Below are 23,807 nucleotides of genomic sequence, written 5' to 3'. Positions count from 1 at the left end.
GACCAGGCCGGCAGGGGGAGCAGTTGGGGGGGACCAGGCCAGCAGGGGTGGCAGTTGGGGGCAATTAGGCTGGCTGGGGAGGCAGTTAAGGGTGACCAGGCTGGCAGAGGGGGCCAGTTGGGGGTGACCAGGCTGGCAGGGGGGTCAGTAAGGGGCCAGCAGGGGGGCAGATAGGAGCAACCAGGCCGGCAGTTTGCGGGCAGTTAGGGGTGACCTGACTGGCAGTGGGGGGCAGTTAGGGGTGACCTGACTGGTAGTGGGGGGCAGTTAGGGGTGACCTGACTGGCAGCGGGGGGCAGTTAGGGGCAACCAGGCCAGCAGGTCCAGGATTGTGAGAGGGATGTCCGAGGGGTCCCAGATTGGAGAGGGTGCAGGCTGGGCCAAGGGGACCCCCTCCCCCCATGCACGAATTTCATGCACCAGGCCTCTAGTTCCTAAATATTAAAGCATCAACTCTAGAATTTCTCTAGCTTTTACAAATTAGTATTTAGTGTAGAATTGGGTACAGTAATCTGGCTATTCTAGCTAAAGAATGTCTTAAGAATGTCTTAATTCTTATGAGAGGGAGAGTACTTTTCTTTCCTACAAAGACTGTACTGGTATGAAGCCTAGTTGGGTCTGGGCACAGGGCAAGGGGTGGCCCACAGCCACAGTTGTTGCTTGAAATACAGCTGGAAGCATGAAGGAGGTGGTGCTGTCTGCTCTGGTTATATTTGTTAACTTCTGAGGACCCCTCTCTGGCTAGAAACGCTTTCAGTATCCAGATCATTTCCCCCATACCTGTTCTTCTAGCTACTCTCTCTGCCTCCATCTTCTTCTCTCTCCAGTGTGTCTGTTCAGCAGTCTTTGGGTCAGTCTCAGGAAAAGGCAACCTTAGGTAAGTTATGGCCTCACTCAAAACCCTTCAGTGCTTTGTATTGTCTCTAGGAGGAGTTTTTTGACCAGGAAAATGTGATTTTTCTCTTGGATCTCAAAACCTTAAATTAAGCCCAAAAGAAAACGAGTCTCATGATTTAGCAATTATTTTGTTTTCACCCATAAATAATATTTCCTACCTTTTCTCCCTAGGGTAGGAAAAATTCTTATTTCTTCCCTAGGATGGTTCTGAATTTCTTGATATTTTAAAAATTTAAATTCCCTTCTAGGGATAAAACCTTGCTACCAGACAGAATAATCAACACATGCCACAATCTGGGAAAGAAATTCTAAAAATGTTATAAGCAATGATAATATCATTGGAATATTGAGAGAGAGAGAGAGAGAGAGAGAGAGAGAGAGAGAGAGAGATGAGAGATGAGATTAAGAGAGAGAAACTACCTATCACCTATGGTAGCCACCACAAAAGAGAGAAAATTGTTTAGGAGACATTAATTCTGGCATGCATGATATTTGTAGTTGACAATATTGAGATAATTATAGATTCACATTTAGGTATAAGAAATAATACTGATATACTTTGTATTCTCTGCCAGTTTCCCCAGTGGTAACCTTTTATAAAACTATAGTATACTACCTCAATCAGTATTGACATTGATACAATGCACTCATCTTATTTAGGTTTCTCAGTTCTACCTACATTCATTAGTACATATGACTTTAAATTTCAATACAGTTTTGTCACCTGTGTATCCACCACCACTGTGAAGATACTGAACAGTTCTAAAATCACAAGCACCCCTCATGTTGCCCCTTTTCTCCTCCCCTCCCAATACTCTTTTTGAAAAAAAAAAATCCTCACCTGAGACATGCTTAGAGAGAAGAAGGGAGAGAGACGGAGAGACAAAGAAGGAGGGAGGGAGAGAGGGGGGGGGGAGAGAGAGAGAGAGAGAGAGAGAGAGAGAGAGAGAGAACGAACATTGTGATTAGTTGCCTTCTATACGTGCCCTGACTAGGAATGGAACCCCCAACCTAGGCATGTGCTCTGACCAGGAATCAAACTGGTAACCTTTCGGTACACGGGATGATGTTCAACTAACTGAGCCACTCCGGTTGGGCCCAATACTCTTTTTAACCCTTGTCAACTACTAACGTACATTTTTTTTAAAAATTTCAAAAATATTGTATAAATGGGGTCTGTGAGCTTTTGGAATTGGCTTTTATCACTCAGCATAATTTTCTGAAGATTGATCCATGTCATGTGTACCAAGTTTGCTCTATTTATTGCCAAGCAGCGTGCATTGCTGTGATATGCATGTGTACTCGTGCATAGCATTTAACCATTCCCCTGTTGAAGGACATCTGGGCTGATTCTAGTTTTTCACTACTATATATAAGGCTGCTATGGACAATCATGTACAGGTGTTTGTGTAAACATAAAATGTTATTTCTTGGTGGGGATGGTGGCGGGGGGGCGGATACCCAATAGTGGCATTGCTGGTGGCAGTTGCATGCTTAGTTAAGACTCTTTTCCAGGCTGCCTATATCAGTTTGCATCCCCACCAGCAACATGAGTGATTGTTTCTGCACATCCTCTCCAGCATTTGGCAATGCTATTGTTTGTTCGAATATATTTTATTGATTTTTTTTACAGAGAGGAAGGGAGAGGGATAGAAAGTAGAAACATCAATGAGAGAGAAACACCGATCAGCTGCCTCCTGCACACCCCCTACTGGGGATGTGCCCGCAACCAAGGTACATGCCCTCGACCGGAATCGAACCTGGGACCTTTAAGTCTGCAGGCTGACGCTCTATCCACTGAGCCAAACCGGTTAGGGCTATGCCATTGTTTTTTATTTTAGCCATTTGAATGGTACGCATTGATATCTCCCTGTCGTTTCAACTTGCATTTCCCAATGGCTAATGATGCTGAACATCTTCCCATGGGCTTGTTTGCCATCTGTATATCCTCTGCAATGAAATGTCTGTTTATGTCTTTTGCCCATTTTTCTAATTGGGTTGTTTGAGAGTTATTTATGTATTTTAAGTACTAGTTATTTGTTAGATATTTCCCCCCGGTCTGTAGCATTCTTTTCATCCCCCTCTCATGGGCTTTCACAGAGCAAGCTTTAAACTTTGATGTCTAGCATGATTAAAAAAAAAAAGTTCTTGGCCTTTTGCATGTTCAACGGTCCATTGAGAATCTGATGAAAGCTATAAAACACTTGTCAGAAAAATGCACACGCACATAAAACTTTGCATCTAATTTCATGGAGTTCAGGGACTGTATAAAGTGATGGACCACACGTTATAAACTCCTGGCTTAATCACTGTTGCATTAATTTACAGCAATGTGACTCCAGGGAGAGTTGCTGGTATCAAAGTTAAAAGCGGGAAACCCTGTAGCTTACAAAATCAGAGCAATTTCAGAGCCAGGCTTTACTCTCCCGAGAACTTATCTGAAATGCCCCTTTCTCAGCAATACATTGCTTGACTACTCTGGGAAATAGTGCCGGATTGCTCCTTTAATTTTGTAGCTTGAACAGGTACACCATAAAAAATTTTTTTCTTGTATTGAATTCAGACTTTTAGGCATTAGCAATGAATGCACGTGTGGGCTTTCAACTGCCAGTTCAGTTTTAGCAGCATGACTCTCTTTGTATGACTTAATATTTTTCTTGTTCTATCTCCTGTATAAAAATGAATGGAAAAGAAGAGAAATGAGATGCTGGTGAAGAAACAGGGGTCTGATAAATTTTGATATGATCATTACCTGTGCCCGGGCAGAGAATTGTTGGTATCATTGAACTTGATTTGCTTCCCCCATGAATGAAATGCATAAAGGAAAAGCACACTGTAGGAAAAGTTGAAAGATAATTTTGTTGAAAATTCTAACTGAAGGGTAACATGTACATTTGACCCTTGAAAAGCATGGGTTTGAATTATGTGGATCTACTTATATGTGGATTTTTTTTCAATAAGTACTATAAATGTATTTTCTCTTCCTTATTTTCTGAATAACATTTTGTTTAGCTTACTTTATTGTAAGAATACAGCCTATAATACATGTATAACATATAAAATATGTGTTAATTGACTGCTATTGGTAAGGCTTCTGGTCAACATAGGCTTTTAGTTAAGTTTTTGGGGAGTCAAAATTTATGCATGGATTTTCAATTGTGCGGGGGTCAGTGCCCTTACCCCCCATGTTGTTTGAGGCTCAACTGCAATTAGGAATGTGTTTGCCAGATCTCTGGCAAAGGACCCTGGCCCCCTGTAAGTCTGCTGTTCACTTTTGTCACAGATTTACTGTGTGTATTTTAGGGATGGATTATGTATAAAAGTAGAGGGTTGATGGCCTTTTCTTTCTCCGGCTACCAAACCTGTTACTCCAAACTATCGGACTCCTTAGTGTTTTCTAAAAAATACTATGGGTGTGTGGTTTTCTTCATGTTTAGCTCCTAATTCCTATCATGTAATTCATTTGCCACTTCATGCTTGCCCGACACGATCACGTTCTGCCAGGTCAGTGGTATTATTACTCCTTACAACCTTTAGCTTTTCATCGATATAGAGGTTATCCCAACCAGACTGGGAGGTCACCAATGCTAGGGGCAGTGTTTTTAACGCTCTCCCTCCCAGGTCAGCCGCATGGTGTGCTGCACACATAGTGATAGTGAACCGACTTTCGGACACAGGGCTTTAGAGATCTGTGGCTACTAAGGAAATTGATGCGTTGATAGGTTGTATCTTGCTAGAGTGATTGAGATTTGTATTGACTGCAAATGGATAAATGCATAAATGAGGTTATAGAAGGGGATGTGCAGTTGATTTAGAAAAAGCTTCTTAAGGGCTTAATCATGTTGTGTGCAAATACATTCTGGGAAAAAGTGAGTGTGACAGCTCTGGCGGAACATTTTGTTAGCAGTTAGCTCACGCTCCGCTTTGTACTTGAGAAGCGTTCTCCCCTTTAGGCTGCACCAGTTCAGACTGCCTGGCTCCCCGTCTTCCTCCCCACCCCCCCCCATTCGTTTGAATTAATGAGATCCTATTGAATAGTTACTGTTGTTTGCTTTCTAATCTTCAGACATCTGCCCACACTCTGAGGTCACCAAATAATGCTTCTTAGACCTGCATAACTCAGGTAGATAACTCTAGTCTGAGGCAGGCCCGTTGATACTGTTGTGTATTCAACAGCAGGTTTATTTCGAAAATGCTCTCTTTTTACCCATTTCCATTGTGTTAGCATGGAAGGTTTCTACTTAGACTTGGCCTTACCTCCCGGTTGTTTAACTGTTCCTTCCTTCTTCTCCAGCTAGGATAACAGTGGGGAAATACAATTATAATTCCACACTCGCAGGTTCCTGTAAGGAGCTGTGCATCAGCATCTCCCTCTGACTGTAGAGGTTTCCAGCTGAGGTGTTAATAGAGTTGCCCCCATGATAATTGCTCTGCCCTTTGCATCTTCAAACTGCAGTGGGGATATTCAGCTCTATAAAACCAAATGAAATTCTGTAGAGCTTTACACTCTTGTATTTATCTGGCCCAGTGCTCTTCAGTATTCCTGATGCCTCGCGAGTCCTCTGGGCTGTCAGGGTGAGGCTGAGCGGGGTAGGTTCATTGCAGACTTTCGTGGCCCAAATTCCTGCTGAATCATTTTAATCAGTCTAATGTTGAGAGGCTCTGAGTGATTTCATTTGAAATAGACTCAAATGCTTTCTAAAACCATCCCTTTGTGTATGTTTCATGCACAATAATAATAAATATGTAATAATTACAGCTAGTGTTAATTGAATGCATAGGATAGGCACTGTATTTTTTTTTTAAAGACTTTATCAAATCTTTTAATCCTCCCAACAATCTTATGAGGTAGGTACTGTTACTAATTCTAAATTGGCCTAGGGAGGTGAAATAACAGGCCCAAAGTCATAGTTAGAACCGGGCAGAGCCGGTGTTCAAACGCAGCCTGTTCCCGAGCCTGTACTGTCAGGCATTTGCTTCCTTCTAACAAGCGTATCTCGGTCTTTCAGACCGTATTTATGTTACAAAAGGACTTTGTGCTGAAGCTCAGGAGAGCATGGGCTCTGGGGTCAGAGGGGCTGGAGTCACATGCCAGCTCGACCACTTCTAGCTTCTCGACCTCCGCCAAGTGGCATAACTTTGCTGAGTGCTCCTTTCCTCCCAGGTGAAGTGGAGACCTGTGCTGAAGGTCCTCTTATCTGAGAGCCAGCATCTGGGTAGCTTTTTAAAGGGAGGGTCCTTAAAATGGGGACCAAGATTTCATAGGAAGTGGAGGTGGCAAAAGGATTTGCCTGGGGCTCTAGTTTTTGAAAAGGAAACTAAAATTATGAAAATACGTATCATATTTGTTTTAGAAAATGTGTCTTAGTCCTTTGGCTAACAAATGGCATAACATCATGGTAAGGGGTGGAGGCCCTGGGCCAGCCTTCTGGAATGCCTGCCATGTTCTGTGTGACCTCATGCAAATTTAGTTTTGAACTCTGCTAACTCTTAGAACGAATATAAAATAAACTGTGTGCATGTGATTAATGGGGGGAGGGAAGGGGTCATGACTTTTATTGACAAAATTAATTGTATAGTAGGACATTTCTGCTATCACATTTGGTTTTCAAAGCATTGCTTTGGGAGTCATTTTTTATTAGGGAAGAGAAGATACTCTTATTCCTTTAATACTGAAATTATTATCTTTAAGCTTTTTTCTCATTATTTTTCTTTTTCACCTGTTAATGGATCTCTGACACATTCTCATTGATCCAATAGTTTCATGATTTGAGAAGCTCTCCTATACTCAACAGTACTTTTTTTCAACTCTATTTAACATATTTTATGCTTTAAAAAATATTTCCAATTTTATTTTAAGTTTATTTATATTTTATTTATAACATCTGATAACCACATGAAGGTCAAAACAAGTAACTACAAAAACATCTGTTGATATGCAAGAAGGAATGGCTGGAGAGTAAGATGCTAGCATTAAGGGTGGGTGGAATGGGTGGGTGGAGAATGAATGGGGGAGGCAGTTGCTTGTTATCTTGTAAATGGTCAATTTATTTCTTTAAAAATTTATGTGTAGGTAACTTTTGCTTCTCAGCTTAACTTCCTACACATTCCTCTCAGAGCTGTTGTGTGAATCTCTGAGATGAAATTTGTAAAATACTTAGCATGGTGCCTGACATACCATTATCCTTTCTAATGTAGTTACTAATAGTCTTGATAAATATTCTTTGAGCATTACCTGTTAATAGGTTTTGTAAAAGACATACAAGCCAATAATTATTTTGTGTTCAAAGACAAAATTTAAGTCATGGGCTTTATATTGAATTAATCTTAGAATACTTCATTTAGATGCAAAATCCAGAATTTCATAAAGTCAAGAACTGATTTTTTTTCTGTGTAAGTTGAATGTTATATTTTCTTTCCTCTTTAACTTAAAATATGTTTACCTGTTGAAATTGCCTCTTTTTCTTTTGAGTTAACTAGCAATCAAAGATATTGGGATATTTATTCCTCATAATGTCTAAAACATTGTATCTTGATGTTCTTTTCATAAGACTTTTTCCTCCTTTTGTGAGCAAACTTAAAAATTAAGTTTGGCCCTCAAATCATCCCCTGGCATCTGCCAGAAAAACTGGAAATATTTTGGCTTTTACCTCCGTAAGAAACATTTTCAAAAAATGCAGTACAATTAAAGGGAAAAAAAAGTACTTAAAGTTGAAATTTTAAAATTACGGGTGGAGAACTCAAGCATTAGAAAGTAAAATGAAGTGGAGAGCATGGCATTTATACAGGGAAAAGCTACTGTGTGAAGAATTCAGGCAGTTGTAACTTGCCTCCAAATACAACTTGCTTAATTATTAAAGGTGATGTGAAAGGAGGCCCAGAGTGGGTTAGCCATGCGGCCTGCAGGCGAGCACAGAACTTACTGCTCTTTGCTGTAACAGAGGAATTGATTTTAGGAAAATCCAAGTGAAAATATATCTTTCAGCTTGAAGTTTATTTTATCAAGCGTATAATTTGCTCCAAATTATTTTTCTCCACAAGTCAACTAGGAAGTTTTGACAGGGGTTTCACTCTTCAGAATACATCTTCACATTTCTCCTCAAAAGTGGTTTCCTTTTGATGTACTTTATTATCAGACAAAATCTAACCAATATCACATGTTGAGTTGTGGAAAACATGTGTACTTTCATATAGTAAATAAGTGTATGGTAAGCCTCCCACACAGCTTAATTTGTTTTAATATACTTCTTAAACATTTTAAGTCTTGCCCTGACTGGTTTGGCTCAGTGGATAGAGCGTCGGCCTGCGGACTGAAAGGTCCTGGGTTTGATTCCAGTCAAGGACATGTACCTTGGTTGTGGGCACATCCCCAGTAGGAGGTGTGCAGGAGGCAGCTGATCGATGTTTCTCTCTCATCAATGTTTCTGGATCTTTGTCCCTCTCCCTTCCTCTCTGTAAAAAAAAAAAAAAAAAAAAAAAAAAAGAATATATTAAAATTTTTTTTTAAGTCTTCAAAGTTTTGCTCACAAAGGAATGCATGTTAGTTTGTTGCTTTATTATTGTCTGTATGTTATTTCAGTCTTTTTATAATCAGTGCATTTACTGTAGAATGTATTTTTTAAAACTTTACTCCTTTTTTAAACCATTTTAATTTTTAAAAATAGCTTATTGATTTTTAGAGAGAGAGAAAGGGAAGAGAGAGAGAAACATCAGTGTGAAAATGTAGCATTGATCAGATGCCTCCTGCATGTCCCCAACCAGGGATCAAACCAACAACCTGGGCATGTGTCCTGATTGGGAATCTAACCGGCAGCCTTTTGGTACATGGACGATGCCCAACCAACTGAGCCACACTGGCCAGGGCTAGAATGCATTTCTTTTGCTACCAACTAGAAATGTTCAGTGTTCTTATAATTTTATCAAGTTGAGTGAAATGTGAAGGATTGGAATTGTGTATGGTGTGACTATAAACGTAAGTGAAGATATTGTTAATCTCTTGAGGCATAGTGTACATTTAGGGTAAAGGGTCATGGTATGTGGTAGCAGGTATACATTCATATTTTAAGTGCCTTTATAATTTTTAATTTTGGGGAGATCTGCTTGTCATTGCTCTTGGATTAGTCATCATTTTTATTTCATAGTGACAAACAATTCATATTAGAAATGAGAGTCTCAGTTTTGTCATATTCTTGTTAGTATTGTATTTAATCTGAGGTTTCTTTCCTGGACTTTCTAAGCCGTTCATCCAATATGTGAGGTTAGTTTCATTAAAAATCGATGATTATCATCCATAAGCCCATGTAAGTGGGTATACACAGGGCACAACATGTTGAAAATGAGGGCCAAGGAAGAGTTCCATTGCCAACCCCTTGGGCTTGTGAGACCCTTGGTCTTCTTTCAGGATGACTCATGAAATGTAACTTGTGATCTAAGGGAATGCCAGTGCCAGTATATAGATAAAGTATTGAGTTAAAGGATTTTATAAAAAATAATACAGGACTTTTTATATTTCCTCCTGGCCAAGTTTGTTCTCTGGGGATTGCTATACCAAATGTCACAATTTGGATTTCTGTGTGCCTGCCTTCTTAAGAGAAGGCACCAAAGTACTGTGGCTGGGCTGTGGCCCAGGAACCAGAGCCAGGGTTGGCCTAGTGAACAGAACCCTGTCCCACTTCTGTTCTCTGTGGGGCGGGGGCGAGAGGATGCTGGTGAGAGTCCCTGTCTGCCTCATTCAGGATTCTCCTGCAGCCCATGCTTCACCTTCTCCCAATCTTTAGGTCTCTTTTGTTCAGCTGTGAGCTCCTTGAGGGCTGGGTTTCGTAGTAGTGTTCAATGAACCCACCACTCCTACTTTTTAAAAAAATAACGCATTTCTTATGCTATCAACTAGAAATGTTCAGTGTTCTTATAATTTTTATTGATTTCAGAGAGGAAAGGCAAGGAAGGGAGAGATAGAAACATCAATGATGAGAAAGAATCATTGATTGGCTGTCTCCTGCACACTCCCTACTGGGGATCAAGCCTGCAATCTGGACATGTGCCCTGACTGGGAATCGAACTGTGACCTCCTGGTTCATAGGTCGACACTCAATCACTGAGCAACACTGGTTGGACTCACCTATATTTTAAGTGATCTATAATTGACACAAAACATCTTATTAGTTTCAGGTGTACAATATGATGATTTAATATTTGTATATATTGCAAAGTGTTCACCACAATAAGGCTAGTTAACGTCTGTCACCATAGATAGTGACAGAATTTTTCTTTGTAATGAGAACTTTTACAATCTATTTTCTTAGCAACTTTTAAATATGCAATACAGTATTATTAACTACCAGAGGCCTGGTGCATGAAATTTGTGCACAGGGGTGTGTGGGGGGGTGGTGTCCCTCAGCCCGGCCTGCGCCCTCTCGCAATCCGGGACCCCTTGGGTAGGGTCCCTAGGCCTGGCCGGTGATCAGGGCCTATGGGGGCTTTCCTTCCTCTGGCTGCCAGCAGCTGGCCCCGCCCCCGCCGCTGCCACTACTTGCCATCTGTGCAGTGCTGCCTCCCCTTCTCCCACCACTAGTCACCTCCCTCTGCATGTGACAGGTGTGGGGTGGGATCACTTGGCTGGCCTGGGCCTCCCTCTGCAGGGCGATCGCTGGCTGGCCCTGCACACCCGCCACAGCGTTGTTGGCTGGTGGCCTGGGCCTCCCTCTGTGGGGCGATTGATCACAGGGCCCCCAGATCGATAGCCCCGCAGAGGGAGGCCCTGCCCACTTGTCACAGTGCTGCCAGTCGGGTAGCTTGGGCCTCCCGCTTTGAGGTGATCGATCACGGGGCTCCGCGAACAATCGCTGTGCAGAGGATGACCTGGGTGTCCCTCTGTGGGGTGATGTGGGACAATGGTGGGGCCCCTCTGACCAATCGCATTGCACCCGCCTTGGCTGGCCTGGCGCCAGCACGTGTCATAGCATGGTCATCTGGAAGGTCAGTCTGGATTGTCGTTCTGCTGTTCAGTTGTTCAGTCGATTTGCATATTAGGCTTCTATTATTATAGATAGTCTCTATGCTGTATATCACATTCCCATAACTTATTTTATAACTGGAAGTTTGACTCCCTTCAGTTAACCCCTTTTGAATGATGCTGGCTCCTTTTCTCCTAAGCTGGAAGCTGGTTTCTAGGTGTGGGTGTCAAGGGGCAGGCACACCCAGGGGCAGATGAGATGCATGCAGCTGGGGAAGAGGAGGGTTAGCATTTCAGTCAGACTTCTCTGAGATCAGAATCCACTTTTGGTGGAACAAGGCAGATCTTAGAGAGGGCCAGACATTTCAGTCTGTTGCTCTGACCAAGGAGTCCTTCTGAAGAGAGCCCTTGCTGCCTCAGTCCCACTTACGAGTTTTGATGGCTGCTGGACCTTCTTTCTGCATAAGCATTCTGGGGTTAATAGGTTTTTATCTACCTATGTATGTTAACCACCACAAAGAGCAGCCATCATGGGAACACCACCCAGCATTCCGGAAACCTGGGTCTACACAGGCTGTGGACAGCCAGGCACTGGTATGCACTCACATGCCTCAGTAATCCTCTACATATCTAAAAGAGCAACAGACTGAAATGTCTGGTCCTCTCTAGATCTGCCTTGTCCCGCCAAAAGTGGATTCTGATCTCAGAGAAGCCTGTGATCCAAGCAATTAATTAAGGTGAAACTTTCAACCTGCTTATTTTGACTTTTCTTGTCTTTCTGAAATATAATTTCCATTTTGGGAGCAGTCAGTGGGATAATGTCAAGGGTGATAGATTTCCTTATGTGTGGAAATTAATACAAAATAAGAAAGGGGTTCTGTTTTATACAGGTAGCATCTTATTTCTGTACTAGAAGCCCAATGCACGAAGATTCATGAAAGAATGGGCCTTCCTTCCCCTGGCTGCTGGCAGTGCCTTTGCTCTGGCCAGAGCAGCCTTTCCGCCTTCCCACGCTGCCCAGAGGCCCGGAGCGGCTGGGGTGGTGTGGAACGCCTGTGTCATAGCCATGGCAATGCAAGCGTCCCACCCCGCCCCCAGCAGCTTGGTGCCTGTGTATGCAAATTAACCTGCCAGCTTTGTTGGGTTAATTTGCACACTCATTCCTGATTGGCTGGTGGGCGTTACGAAGGTACGGCCAATTAGCATGTTACTCTTTTATTAGGTAGATTTTTATAAATTTTTCTCTGCAATTTTCCTATCTAATGAGTTTACTCCTCCTTCGACAGAGTTGATACCTGAAGGTCAGGACATAGCTCTGTTGGTTGGTTATATGAGGACTCCTGCAATAAATGCTCTTCTTATTGTTTGCAGATGCGGAAGCCATGGAGTTGAGCTGCAGCGAAGTACCTCTTTACGTAAGTTCCTAAGCATTGGGCTTCAGGTTTAAGTGGCCCTTTCTTAGACTTGAAACCCATGTGACTGAAGTGGGGAGAAAGGCTTTGCTCATTATTGAGCTGAGGCTTTTGAAAAACAACACACAGTGCTACTGTGTAGTTTATTTGCATGAAGCCTTTTAAAACTAGTTGGCTCCTGGTTTCCAAGTCTGGATTTTAATTATGTTTCCCCAAGTAACTTTTTAAAAACTGTATTAGTTCTGGACTAAAAAATACTCAATTCATTCATATAGATGATTTTTGAACATATTGTTTTATGATAATATCCTGATAATAGCCAAGAACGTGTTCTGTGTGTGTCTTTTTGGGGGAAATGTTCAGTGATAATTGTGTTAGTTAAAAGCATGAAATAGAAATTCAAAGGAAAAGTGTTGGGATATATACATAGATTATTAAGTGGGGGATTGGGTGACAGAGTTGCCCAGTGAGATTCCTGGTCAAGGTGCCTTCTGGGTTGAGGGAGGATTCTGTTGTTGAGAACAGATACTGGGTGTAACAGGGAAGTGATGTGATTGTCTCGTCTTACAAAATGGCAGATGGTTTCCTCTTCCCATCTTCCTTTTTCAGACAAAACCTCTTTTCTTGGAACCTGTGTTGATGGGGGTGTGAGTATGGATGTGTGCAGGAGGGCTGCTTTTTCAGGTGGCCTTTGAGTTATCCTCTCATGGAATACAGCAAGAGTACAAGATCTAGCATAAAGGATCTGATCTCAGTTCAGATTAATCCTTAATAGAACAATATCAAGGAATTGGAACAAGTTTAATAAGAATCCTCAGTCAATTAAAATATATTAATCTACTTCCTCATGCCATACTTTACTACCCAAGTATCCCTCTCTCTCAATCCTTCCCCACTCTTCTTACATGTATCCCACTGTATTCTCTGAAGAAACTCCCCAGGGGTCCTCAAACTTTTTAAACAGGGGGCCAGTTCACTGTCCCTCAGACCGTTGGAGGGCCGGACTATAGTTTAAAAAAAACTATGAACAAATTCCTATGCACACTGCACATATCTTATTTTGAAGTAAAAAAACAAAACGGCAAAAACACCCGCATGTGGCCCGCGGGCTATATACTTTGAGGACGCCTGCTCTAAATGATCAAATAAATGGATGCCAAAATAATACCCACCCCCCTCCTGGGTTACCCAGTAGTCTATAGTATTCTCTTTAGGTTGTAATTTGCAGGTCATAAAATGTGTCTATAGACTGTTAGGCTTGGCCCAGCCATAATTAAAGATTAAAAAAAAGACTGCTCCAATGCTAAATTGTAAAAGTATCCCAAGTTTTATTTAATTTAATTATTTATTTTGTACCTTCTTCCTCCTCAGTTGTATTCATTCCATCCTGCTTCCCTACCTCAAACCAAATAAATCCACAAACCTAATCCTGGTAGAAAACCTTGTGGTTGGTCAACATACTGGTGTAGCTATATTGAACTTAGACCTACAGATTATGACCAGACTAGGGAAGAGTCAGTTAACATTGCCTAAGGAGAGAAGAGAGTTAAACAGACCAAACAAACATTTTTTTCCCTAACTGTCATATAATATATACTAATTAGAATAAAATGAAAAATAACAAAGTGTTAAGAAAATAAGTCACTCATAATCTCACCCCCTATAAATAATGTTATGTTAAAATATTAATATATTTTATTGCCCTAGCTGGTTTGGCTCAGTGGATAGAGCATTGGCCTATGGACTGTAGGGTCCTGAGTTCAATTCTGATCAAGGGCACATGCCTGGGTTGTGGGCTTGATCCCCAGGAATGATATAGGCAGCAAGTAAACTGGCTTATAGCTAACTAGTGGCCTGGTGCACGGATTCATGCATATTGAAGGGAAATTAATTAGAAGATATATTTTAATATCGTTATTCGCCCTTTCTCTATAATAGAAGTGTCAACCAAATTCATGATCGACAATGACAGATCAAAACACATGCGTGCGATTGGTGCCAGTGAGACCTTTATATGTATCGCCCATGCACAAGTCAACATTTACTTTTAAATTGCCAGTATGCGTTGTATGTACTGGCCGGTTGGTCGGTTGGATGGTCGGATGGACAGTTGGATGGTCACTTAGCCTTTTAGATATGTAGAAGATTACTGAGGCATGTGAGTGCATACCAGTGCCTGGCTGTCCACAGCCTGTGTAGACCCAGGTTTCCAGAATGCGGGGTGGTGTTCCCATGATGGCTGCTCTTTGTGGTGGTGAACTTAGGTAGATAAAAACCTATTACCCCCAGAATGCTTATGCACAGAGAAGGTCCAGCAGCCATCAAAACTCGTAAGTGGGACTGAGGGCTCTCTTCAGAAGGGCTCCTTGGTCAGAGTGACAGAAATAGCCTGGAGAGGAAGCCGATGAAATCTTGTTGTCCTTAGCCTTTAAGGTAGACTATTCAAATGACAGCCATTAAAAATCAACCAACCAGTCTGGCCAGGCTGGCTCAGTGGTTAAGCGTCGACCATATGAACCAGGAGGTCTGGGTTCCATCCTGGTCAGGGCACATGCCCAGGTTTCAGACTCGATCCCTAGTAAGGGGCATGCAGGAAGCAGCCTATCAATGATTCAATCTCATCATTGATGTTTCTGTCTTTCTCTCTCTCCCTCTCCCTTCCTTTCTGAAATCAATAAAAATATATTTAAAAAACAAACAAACAAAAACACACACATTAATACATTTTATTAATTCTAAGGCACGTTTTTTTTTTCTTATTTTCATATCTGTGAAATTGAGATGCTCCTACATTGTGCATCCTGGCAGAAGTCATGATGTAGCTGTTATTACCTAAGCATGTGTGACCTTGGTCACATGGTTTATATTGTTCTCACTTCAGAATAGTTATGCACTTTGCTGGCACAACATGAATTAATTGCTTTCAAAATGACTTCACCATGGTTTGGTATTAAAAGGCAAAGTTACTGTGTATATACAAAGACATGGAACCAGCAGCATGGTACATGATGAAATCTGTATAAGTTAAAACAAAATTCTAACATAAAAAAATGGGCAGTTTTTCTTCTAGTGGCGTATAAAATGCATATTATAACTGATGGCATCTTATATTAATGATGTATATTTTATATGTACATAACTGACCCTAATTATATATATATAGGTTGTAACCTGATTTTTTTCACTTAACATTTTATGTCAATATTATTACAGATTGACCTAAGCCAATCTGACCATTTGGCCTCATCAGTAAGGAGGTCAGTGAGGGTTATACTATAATGAAAACAAGTCTTAAATCAAATTCTGTTGAATAAGTAATATGTAAACAGAGCAGACACAAAGGCTGTGCAGCAACTGGTTCCTGTATCTTGATGTAAGCCTCCTGTCTGCCCGCAGCCTTCAGAGGTTGGATAAATATGCACGTCTAGTTTCTCCCAGATTACTATAATCTGGTTTATAAATCCTTACTATTTAAAAATTCATACTATATTTTATTTAAAAAAAGCAAAAAGAAGAAATTAAAACTATGTTTAACCCTGTCATCGATGGTAAGCATTATTGACTTTTATTTCTTTCTTCCAGAATTTTATCTATATTTGTGTAGAATTTTATCAAAGATTCTTTTGCATTTATTTAGATGATGTGTTTTCTTATTTGACATTGGATCTCTTAATTTTGATGCTTTCAAGTACTTCTACCAATCCTATTTCGTTGTTTTAACGGGTTCTTTTGTAAAAACAAATTAACATAACACTGGTAAGAACATAATTTAGGTAGGACCCAAACAAAACTAGAAATTGTAAAGAGTTATAACATTGAGATGATATCTTAAAATTACAAAACTACTAAGCATAATAATTGTATGCTAATGAATTGGAAAAGTCTCAGTAAGATAGGCTTTAAAAATATAAACTACAAGATTTATCTCAAGGAGGATTAGATCACATAAATGGAACAGTGGTCATGAAGTAAAAAAAAGTTGTTAGAAATTATTCCCCAACTTCTATCTTCCCTTCAAAAAGAGCACCTCATTCAGGTGGGTCCTATCGGTGATATTTTGTTTAATTTTTTGGCTTTTTATGGCAAACATTTTTTCCCCCTCACCTTTTTTGGCAAATATTTTTGTTTGCTTGTCTTCAAGAAAGAGACTCTATCTTAGTATTGGGGATGCAGGGACATTCCTGAACTCAGCCCCAGACTCACTCAAACTTTGAAAATGAACTATGATGATCCACTGCGTTGCTATTGCCGGAAAAGAGAAATACTGCACTCTGATAAATTAGAGAAGAAGCAGGGATTGAAAAGACTGGTAGCCAGGAGTTTTATAGTATCGATCTGCAAATCTTAGGGATGTGAACGCTGCACATCCAATTTTCAGCCTCTGAGCAGCTTTCTGCATCTGTACTTAAAGGGGCAAAAGGGAGTAGTTCTGGAGGCCCAAGCTATTTTTTCCCCAATAGAATAGATACAGTCTTTGCCTGACTGGCATAGCTCAGTGGTTGAGTGTCTATCTATGAACCAAGAGGTCACTGTTCAAGTCCCAGTCAGGGCACATGCCCGGGTTGTGGGCTCAATCCCCAGTAGGGATGTGCAGGAGGCAGCCGATCAATGATTCTCTCTCATCATTTATGTTTCTCTCTTTCCTTTTCTCTCTCTGTAATCAGTAAAAACATATTTTAAAAAGGTACAGTCTAGGTTGAGATCTAGGCTTAATCTTTAGATTGAATGGTGACTTAAGCTAGGAAAGAGTTGTAGTGATGAAGCTGATGAGAAGAGTGGAAGCCTGGGGATGGGTACGTTGGTATAACTGACCTACGATGTTTATAGCATAAAACTCATGGACATCACTTGCGAGTTTGAAAGTCCTATTTGTTATTTTTATTTTGTTTGTTTTAGTTTGTTGCTTTTAGTCTTATAGTTGTCATTTTCTAGTTTGCACATAAAAAGAGATAGGAAATGATGCAAGTAGAGCTTGAAAGGAGAGATTTTCGCTGACTGGGTATTTGATTGAATTTTGAAAGAGGAAGAGATTTTGCATTCACAAGCTAAATTGTGTGTTTCTGCTGGTGAATGTTTTTTTGGTTACTTTTAAAATTGACTTTTCTTTAAGTTTTTGTTAAGGAAGGTTATAAAACAAATAATGTTATATGTTTATTATTCACTCCTTTTCACATTATATTTTAATTTTATATAAAGTGTAATTAGCAATAATCTTCCCAAAAGATCAGTTCAGAACTGTTGTAACTAAAACAGAAGAGCTCTTTCTTGGGAAATTGTTGATTTCAAAGGCTTTTCCACCCTTTTTTGTCAATTGGAATAGTTTTATGTTAAATGATTATTTTAATAATACTCATTATTAAAAATACATAAAATTATTAAGAAGAAAGTAAAGATCACCTGAAATTTTATGTTTGAAAGAACTTTCCTTATGTGTGTGCGCGCGTGCGTGCACGCGCGCGTACACACACACACACACACACACACACACACACACGGGGTTCCATAAAAGGAAACATGTAAAAGCTGTTTTTATTATCTTGGGCAGATCTCATTAATGCTTCCCTACCCCCACATTTACATTTACTACTTCACTTTCTGTCCTCCAGCCCTTTTTCTGCCCTTTATGTATGTATTATGTATGTATATGTATATAACATATACATACATAATACAGATACAATCATTAATACAATAAAAAAAATCTGGATCATATTTTGTAGACTTCTCTATTTTTTCCAACTCAACAGTAATTTGTAGAAATTTCTCCATCATCAGGTATAGTTCAAATTTACTCTTTTAATCAGGGGTGGGGAACATCTAGCCCACCATTTGGTCTGGACCTGCCAAGGCATTAGGGGTAAGTTAATTAAATGTTTGACCAAATATAGCAGGCTAATTTTTAAGTTGATAATTTTGTATGGCCCTTGAATGATGTTATAAATATCCAAATGGCCTTTGGCACAAAAAAGATTCCCCACCCTTGTTTTAAATGAATGGGTGTGGATCTAGCCACTTCTCTATGGATAGGTAATCACTGTGTTTCGGTCCTTGGCAACCATGAACAGTTATTCACTAGACACCCTTGTCCATGTCCTTGTTCATGTGTCCTTATGTATTAATACTTTTGTCTTGGTGAAGTAGATTCCCAGGAATGGAATTGCTGGATGAAGGGTGTACACATTTCAAATTTTAATGGATTGCTTTGCAAATTAGATGTCACAGTTCACATTTTATTCAGGGTTATTAGAAATATTTGATATCTAGTGCTTTAGCTTTAATGACTGGTAATTATGGCCCTGGCCAGGTGTCTCTGTTGGTTGGAGCGTTGTCATGCAAACCAAAAGGCTGGGGGTTTGATTCCTGGTCAGGGCACATACCTAGGTTTCTGGTTCTATCCTTGGTCGGGGCTGGTGCAGGAGGTAGTGGGAAGCATCCGATAACTGTTTCTCACATCAATGTTTCTCTCTCTCTCTCTCTCTCTCTCTCTCTCACCCCTCCCCCTCTTCCTCAGGTAAAGATAAAAGAACAAAACAAAAACATAAAACCCCTGGTAATTATGAAATTGGGGGCTGTGTTCTCATTTTCATTGTGCAAAGAAAGGTAGCTTTTTAAATTTTGTGTTATTAACTTCATAAAAGTTCCAAAAAAGGTATCTTGCTTTATTTAACCTCTCCCCGCCCTCCATGGTGCTTCATTTCTGCTGTTTCCCAAATTCTGGTTACTATAAGCACTTAATCCATGGAGATTTTATAACATCTGCAGAGGGTGTGTCTGTGAACCCTTGCGTGTGGGCCCTCGCTCTCTTCCACCCTTCAGGGGTGTTAATTGTAGCAACTGCCTGAGAAGAGTATGATCATTTCTTTCTCTGGAAACTGCAAATTGTGTAACCATTTGGGCAGAGGAGTTTTCACTTCAGTCGCTTGTTGCCAGCTGGATCTGAGCTGTTTCCCGATTCCCTGAACATTTTATGTTTATATTATTCTTTTATTCTGAGTCACAGTCTCCTGCTGTTTGGTCCCAAGAATATTGGTTGCTGCTGGGCTCATTGTGTATATGAATTGAAGGTTCAATCTGATGTTTAGGGATCCGATTAGCACTTTCAGTAGCTGCGCTAAACTCTCCCATTCAACCTCTTCTATTTCTGGGGCTTGGTGTGGTTTTCTTGAATCCTTGGCCAAGTGCACGCCTCTTGGTCCCAGCCTTCTGGGGGGAGGCCCCGAGGACAGGTTCCCACCCGGTTTCCTAGCCCAGAGAGGCAGCTTCCTATTGAGGCGGTAAGTGACTTGGTGGCTTTGTTCTGCATTCACCTGGCAGACGCCTCCTTCCTGATTCCTGCAAATCTCTCCGGCTTCTGGTTCCTGTTGAAGGAAATCCTGTCCTCCAGCTGCTGCCCTTCTCTGCTGTGGCTGTGCTTCCCTGATGGGCCCCTGTGACGGCCACTCTTGACCATCAGCTCAGCGTGTTAGTACGCGATCACACCTTCAGACCTTTGCAGATGTGGAAATGAAGGTTTCTAGAAGCAGTGACTTATTTGATCAAGTTAACTCAGCTGGTTTGACACTCAGGATTTTTAAATGCTGTGTTAGAAGCCATACGTTTATTATTTACTAGTAGCCCAGTGCATGGATTCGTGCACATTGAAAGGAAGTTAATTAAAGGAATATTTTAATATTGCTATTTGCCCTTTCTCTATAATAGAAGTGTCAATCAAATTCACGATCGACAATGACAGATCGAAACACACTTGTGTGATTGGTGCCAGCGAGAGCTTTATATGTATCACACATGCGTGAATCAAAGTTTATTTTTAAATTGCCAGTGCACGTCATATGTACCAGCTGGTCAGTCGGTCGGATGGTTGGATGAACGTACAGTCCGTCACTTAGCCTTTTATATATATATATATATATAGATTTTTTATTTTTTGTGTGCAGAAAGTGAGTAGTAGATCGCACAATGAGCCTGGGGTTTCCCCACCTTCACTGGTTAATAAGAATGACTTTCCCCATTGTGCTGGCACCACAACACCCTTGAGTACCTGGTTAATTTCCCCATTGGCCAGGTACTCAGGGTGTCATTTTGTCCTTTCCTGCCCTGCACTGTCCCCTGAGCTTTTCAACATGAAGAATGCTGCCATCCTGGACCTTAAAGTCTCTGATTTGTCTCACATTATTTGTCCTGGTAGAGGATGCTGCCTGTAACTAAGTCTGAGCAAGCCCTGATCCTCTAAAGCTCATCTGCTCACCAAAATTCTGGGCCCAATGACTTGATGGTCATTTGCCCCATCAAGTTCTCCAGCTCAAGTTAGTGGAAATTTCATTAACTCAGGTGTTAGAGGGTGTGGGTAAAGGTTTTTTGTTGTTGTTTAATTACATGTAGATAATTCTGGTTTTGAGAATGGAATCAGGAGGGGCTTTTGCCTGAAATAAACTTGTAGATCACAAGTTTACTTTGTGCAAATTTGTTTTCAGTGTATTATATTAACATTACCTGTGTCTCAACTTAAAAACAGCAGCCTGTGCAACTCAACTAATTGCCACCTGTTGGGTGGTTTCCATTGTTCAAGCTGGGCTGGCTGAAGTTGGCTCTTCTTGGTGGCTCTTGCTTTCTGCTCACTTAACTTGACCCTTTTCTACTGTCTCTGCCTGGTTTTGCTTTTACCTTTTTGCCTTTCTCCTGTTTTTCTGTTGAGGGGGGAAATGAACCCCAAAACATGGCATGTTCTAGCCATAGAGCAGGAGAACCATGGGAGCTCCTTCACGCTGCTTGGTCAGCAGCCACCAGATGTCAGCTCCTGGGAAGTCTGAGCTCCTTCGCTGCTGCCAGAGATTGCTTGATGGTTCTGGCAGGAACAGAGGGGAAAAACCACTTCTCAGACTTGAACAAAACCTCTGACTTAGAGATGTTATATAAATCCTCCATTGACTTCAACCCTGTCCAGATTCTTAAAGAAACTGTACCTCTTCCTCTCAACACAATGGCACTTTATAGTGTCCCCTTCTACAGTTACCAATGAGACCATAGACTTCTGACAAAAGGCCTGAAGGGAAAATGTACAGCTACAGGAAACCGCAGGCAGCATGAGCCCAGCACCCATCTTTGAAGGAATTCCTTTGTGCCGGGGGGCTGTGGGTATATAAGTACCAAGTGTTCTTAATGTCTTATTGTCTCACTTCCCAGATTTCAGTGACAGTCCCACAGTTTTGGGTAATATGTAATCCTGTATTTTTTTTAAACACAGAACTTGAAGTAACTGACATTTGTTCTATTTGAGTTAAAAAAAATTATTACCATCTTAAGCAAGAATTTTAGGCATGGTGGGTATAGGTCAGATTTTTGTCTGGGAGAGCTGTAGAAGAAATAAGATGTGATCCAGTGAAAATGTTTTATTTACACACTAGAGGCCTGGTGCACTAGATTCGTGCACTTGGGTGGGGGGAAGGGAGGGTCCCTCAGCCCAGCCTGCGCCCTTGCATTTGCAGTCTGGGACCCATTGGGAGATGTCCGCCTGTCCGCCCAGGGGGATCAGGCCTAAGCGGGCAGTCAGACATCCCTCTTGCAGTCCAGGGCTCTTGCAGTCCAGGACCCCTCGCTCCTTACCGCCTGCCTGCAGCAGAGGTGGGAGAGCCTCCCACCACCGCTGCTGCACTTACCAGCTGTGAGCTTGGCTTCTGGCTGAGCAGCGCTCCCCCCTGTGGGAGCACACTGACCACCAGGGGGCAGCTCCTGTGTTGAATGTTTGCCCCCTGGTGGTCAGTGTGAGTTATAGCGACCGTTCGTTCTGCTGTTCGATCAATTTGCATATTAGGGTTTCATTATATAGAATTCTGCAAAGGCAGCTTTCATGAAAGGTGTGATATATAGTGATGCATTATCAACAATTTCTTCTGCTCACCCCCAAGGCTCTGTGTGTGTGTGTGCTGAATAATTTGTTTCTAATTCCTGCCTCCTTTTCTTTTCTATAATTTAATGCAGTCTGGCTTTACCTTGTTCTATTTACCAAAACTGATTTCATGAAGGTTGCGTCACTTATTTTGCTCTTGGTCAATCCAAGGTGTCTTTTCCTTAAGTCCTTTAGTTGCATTGTACTATTCCAAGCACTAAGGATATAGCCAAGATGGAAACAGACAAGGTTCTAGGACCCCATTCTCCCAGAACCCACTTGAGAGTGGAGAGATGGACAATAAAGTAGGTACATAAATAAAAACAGAAGGACTTCAGATAGTGGTATGTTTTAGGACAGTACAACAGTGTGATATGGTAGAGAATGTGTGGGAGAGAGTAATTCTATAGGGTGGGAGTCAGGATCCCTGGAGAGCCTTCTAGAAGAAGGATAAGAAACAAAGGCCCTAAAGTAGGAATAAACTTAATGTATTTGAGGGGCAGCAAAAGGCCAATGTGGCCAGCGCATCATGAGAGAGGAGACAGGTCCCAGAGGTGGGCAAAGCTAGATCATGGAAAGCTTTGGTGGCCAAGGTAATGAACTGAGAAATTGGTGAGAGTCTAGTGGGGAAGCTGTCTGATCTGATTTATTATTTTAAAATGTACTTTTGGTGTCCTCCAACTCTGCTGGTTCTCTTCGAGTTCTTTCTTTGTCTATTGAGCTTTCTTCTCTGCGTACGTGGGTGTTCCCCAGGGTCCAATCCTTTCTCCTCTTTCTAGGTGAGCTCATCTCTCCCTTGTTTCAACCATGGCTCCTCCTTGAAGGCTTGCCTCCTGACCTCTGCCCATGCGGCATCTTCGGTTTCCAGCTGGTCTGTTTGCTTTCTATTCAATTATCCAGCCTTAGCTTTAAGTCCAGACTGTTAAATTAAAAAAAAAGTTCTCTTCTAAAGCAACCCCTTTTCTAACTTCCTGATGCTGGTTACCATACCACCATTCTCCCAGGCAACCCAGCTTTGGATATGTGTTTTCATAATTGCTCCATTTCTTTATTCTCTGTAGTTGATCAGTCATCAAGATGTGTTGACAGACATGGCTGTCTCTTTTCTCTCCTCTGCCAGTATCCTAATTTATCTTTGGATTTCTGCCTTTAGCATCCTCAGAGTTGCCATATTCTCAGATTTTGGAAACACTTTATTCTCCCCGTTCAATATTGGTTGTCCCCCTACATTCATCTCTTGTTTTTTAGCCATTTCATCTCTCTACATTAGTAGGCTTTCTTCTCTTATCTGCGGGACTTTCCCCAAGATGCTCTAATTCCATAATCAGGACTGTTGCTAAGGTAGGAATGGGACACCAGGTTGTATCTAGTTTATGACACTGGAAAGCTGTGCATTTGGTATTTCCTTGGCAATTTTCTAAGGCTTGATTTCACTTTATGGGCTAGTTCATCATTTTGAAATCTGCTTAGCAACAATCAGGATGTAGTTCTACCCCATTGTGTCTTGGGAATAGCCTGTGGGCTGAAGGGCTGGGCTTTCCAAAGCCAAGGGTAATTCAAAGAGGGTAACAGCTTCCTGCTTTAAAAAATGGATTATAATTTAAAAATTAAAATGCCATTTAGTAATACCAACATTCACATTTTAGTAGGACAAAACCATTTG

General features: G+C 41.3%; 1 protein-coding gene across 3 annotated transcripts in view; it reads left to right on the top strand.

The window, feature by feature from the left end:
- The window catches only part of ARHGEF28 (Rho guanine nucleotide exchange factor 28), a 259,482-nt gene that overhangs the window by 30,189 nt on the left and 205,486 nt on the right, over positions 1-23,807 (top strand). For all 3 annotated transcript variants that reach the window (XM_079796132.1, XM_079796130.1, XM_079796131.1), the window contains exon 2: positions 12,221-12,264. In XM_079796132.1, the coding sequence (XP_079652258.1) occupies positions 12,232-12,264 (33 nt within the window). In that variant the 5' untranslated portion in view covers positions 12,221-12,231. The remainder of the gene's footprint in view (positions 1-12,220; positions 12,265-23,807) is intronic.

Source organism: Cnephaeus nilssonii, assembly GCF_951640355.1.
Source record: "Cnephaeus nilssonii genome assembly, chromosome: 2".
Taxonomy (NCBI): Eukaryota; Metazoa; Chordata; class Mammalia; order Chiroptera; family Vespertilionidae; genus Cnephaeus; species Cnephaeus nilssonii.
The sequence above is the reverse complement of the archived record's forward strand: the minus strand, read 5'-3'. Positions and strand labels throughout refer to the sequence as shown.